Raw genomic sequence first — 3,358 nt, forward strand, 5'->3', positions numbered from 1 at the left:
TTTTAAGTTTGTAACAATCCAACCATTATTGTTAACACATCATTACTGTGGTCCACAATCTTCATCTGAAAACTTAGAACACTTACAAAAAAACACAAGCTATAACCTATTGAAACTAAAATTACAACATATTCAAAATGTTGTCCGAAATAACTAACTTTGAATTTCCTAAGATTAGTTCACTAACGAACATAAGTTCAGAAAAGAAAAAAAAAGGACAGACTTTTGCTACTTTTCATCTTCAAGAGCGACAATTTTGTACTTCCCAGATTGCTGTTGCTGCGTCAGAAAAGGACTTCAGTTAAACCATATGAATATAATCCACATTTTAAACTTCTTTATAAATTACCAATGGAACAAAACCAAATAATAGAAAATAACATCGATAAATAAACTAAACTCTCAAAAACAAGAGAGAAAAATGCAACCGATCCCTTTAGTTCTGAACCGAAGTAGTAAAAGGAGAAGAATGAATAAAAAGTAGAAATTTACCTTCTCCCATATCTGGGTGTGTCTTTTGCAGAAGCCAGCAACAATGGTGGCACCTTTCTTCCCTTCCTTGTACTCAATCCAAAGCTCCTCCTTCAGCGCGCACGTCACATGAAACGCCAACCCACACTTTGGCTCAGAGCACACCAGACCGCAACCGTCACAACACTCGCAAAGGTAGCACCTTTGCGACCACCTCTTCCTCGGAACCATGGAGCAGTCGATCCCCTCTCTCCCCTCGGGGTCCTGGAAAAACACCTCCGGCACGAACAGCGCGCACACCACGTGCGCCCACGCGCCGTCCGCGGTGCGCTTCATCGCGCCCTCACGCGCCGGACACAGCGCACAGCGCATGCCGCTCTTGCCCTCCCCGACACGACACCGTTCGCAGAACCAGTCGCCATCGGGGACTCCCTTCGACAAAGGGTGGCCGTAGCAGGAGGCGTGCACCGTGAGATCGCACCCGTCGCAGAACACGATCGGGTCCGCAGGGTCCCCGTCCGTGCTCTGGCACACACAGCACAAAACCCCGTCGTCGTCGGCGTCGGCATCGGCATTGTTTTGGGATTCTCCGAGGTTGGGGTTGTACTCGATGTTGAGATCGAAGGGAGGAACGGCGTCGTCCGAGGGTTGGGGAGGGAAAACGGTGTCGTCTGAGGATGGGGGAGTTTGGGGGTATGGGGCCCACACTCGTTTTTTGGCGGGGAGGGAGAAGTTATGTATGGTGGAAGGAGGAGAAGGGGGAGAAGGGGTTCGAGATTCTCTGCGTTTTTTGGCGGGTAAAGGTGAAGAGTCAGAAAAGTGATTTTGTTGTTGTTGTTGTTGAATGAGTCGGAGTCTTTTGAGCGGCGGAAGGTGGTGGAGGGAGGTGGCGGAGGAATGCATTTTAGGGTTGTGAGATTGAGACATTGGAAAGGAAGAAGAGAGTGAAGATGAAGAATTGGAAAAGTTGCGAGGGACATAAAGAGTGAGATTTGGGTTTTGAATTTGAGAATGGGAGGGGAAGCAGAGCGGTTAAGTGAAAAGGAGAAGGTGGGAGAAAACAATTGGGATTAAAATTTGGAGGGGCGGGAGATTGAAACGGGGTCGTTTCGTGAAAAACAAAATTGCAGAGCCCGCGTTTGGTTGTCCGTGTTCAATTGAAACCAACTGTTAGCGTTAATTTTGCTGACAGAGCAGGACAACATGGGGTTATTTTTTTTCGGTTTATGGTTAAATAATATTTTATATATACCTTTAATTTCTTTGACTAACTAATTAGAAATGTATTTTTATCATGGAGTTAAATTTTCTAATTTGATAATTGATGTTAAGATAAAATAATAATAACAAAAAATATTGGGTTTTTTGTTTCTTTATAATTATATGGAGTTTATTGTTTATAGGAGTCTTTTTAATTATTAAATTTATGAGTTTTTTTTATGACAAGCAATTTGGACTATTTTTGTATATAGTCTTGGTATTTTTTTCTGTTTTTTTTTTGTAGGCTTTTGTTATTTTTTTCCATTACTATATTTTGATGAGGTATTCTTGGCGAACAGAAATTGTAATGTATACCATTTGATTCGGAGAATGTTTGAAGCTTTCCATTTTCAAATTCATTATCATGAGCACTTATAATTATAGATATACAATAATCTTGTTCAATCAATACTCTTTTGTAGAATATCGCAAACACATGGAAAGATGAATCACTCTTATGGACAATAAAGAAAACTCATAGTTCTTTCATGTGATGATAAACAAGGTTTGTCCATCAAATTATGAGAATGCACATGTATCTTTATTAGAGGAAACCATATAAGCATAGTCGCATATTTGACTTATGCTCAATAGGTTAAATGATGCAAAACATATTTGAATTGGATATTGGATCTGTATCATGTGATATCAAAGTCTTGTTGCAGGTGCAACACATTGCTCCTCGACACATTTGAATTATCTCTTTCAATCAATTGATCGAATTATCCTTGACATTATTCTCAAGAAGGACGTCTATAAAGAAATAGGGGATATTATCAAGAAGAAGTTTGAAGGAAACGCAAAGGTGACAATGTCCATTCTTTAAGCTTTCTATAGAAAATTTGAAGCTTTTGGGTCATCACCATTGTCAGTAAAATGCGAATTTATGGAGAAGACATATTAGATGTTAAAGTGGTGGAAAAAAAATTGCGCTCCTTAAGTGAGAAAAATAACTATATTATATGTTCAATTGAGGAGTCAAAGGACATTAATGTCCTCTTTATTGATGAGTTGCAAAACTCATTGATAGTACTCGAACAAAAATTCCAAAAGAACAATGATGAAGAATAAGCTATAAAAGTGACCTTTGAAGGAGGAAAATGTAAATCTATATACTAAGTATTCACAACCCTCCAAAATTATAAGTTGATTTTTCAAAAATAAGATATTTAATATCAATGAGACATTGCTGATACTAGGTATATACATATATACTTGCGTCCATTCCTATTCACCAATTCACAATCTCATTATTGATCTGCAACTACCTACAAGACCCTTTATTCACACATATTGACATAAATATAAGATCATCGTAGGTAGAAACCACATCCACATAAACACAAGGGTAAGCTAGTGAAATTATAATCTTACTGTAACAAAACAAATAAACCAAATAAAAGTTCTTCACATAGTATCAACACAAATCACACTCAAATAATGTCACATAAGTATTCTATACAGTAAACCATTCATAAATAACCTTCTGTAATTATTTTACAAAATTTATGTAAACTTGGATGTATTATATTTTGCAGTGACTAGTTAGGATAAATGAGCTAACAACTCATTTAAATCCTCATGGTTTACACCGCCAACTATAATAAAAGTATTATATTTATTATAT

At 37.9% G+C, this 3,358-nt stretch overlaps 1 protein-coding gene across 2 annotated transcripts; it reads right to left on the bottom strand.

Moving 5' to 3' along the window:
• LOC114168916 (RING/FYVE/PHD zinc finger superfamily protein) lies at positions 1 to 1,481 on the bottom strand. Of its 2 annotated transcripts, none has more exons than XM_028053889.2 (2): positions 493 to 1,481; positions 1 to 273 (listed from the first exon to the last, which is right to left on the bottom strand). In XM_028053889.2, the coding sequence occupies exons 1-2, from the start codon at positions 1,396 to 1,398 to the stop codon at positions 229 to 231; spliced, it is 951 nt and encodes a 316-aa protein (XP_027909690.1). In that variant the 5' UTR covers positions 1,399 to 1,481; the 3' UTR covers positions 1 to 228. The 2 variants fall into 2 exon arrangements, with proteins under 2 accessions (XP_027909690.1, XP_027909689.1); XM_028053888.2 differs by having other exon boundaries at positions 1 to 279; positions 493 to 1,479.
• Between the last annotated feature and the right edge of the window lie 1,877 nt (positions 1,482 to 3,358).

This window comes from Vigna unguiculata, chromosome 11, assembly GCF_037176805.1.
Source record: "Vigna unguiculata cultivar grain cowpea cultivar isolate G323 ecotype 2 chromosome 11, ASM3717680v1, whole genome shotgun sequence".
Lineage (NCBI taxonomy): Eukaryota > Viridiplantae > Streptophyta > Magnoliopsida > Fabales > Fabaceae > Vigna > Vigna unguiculata.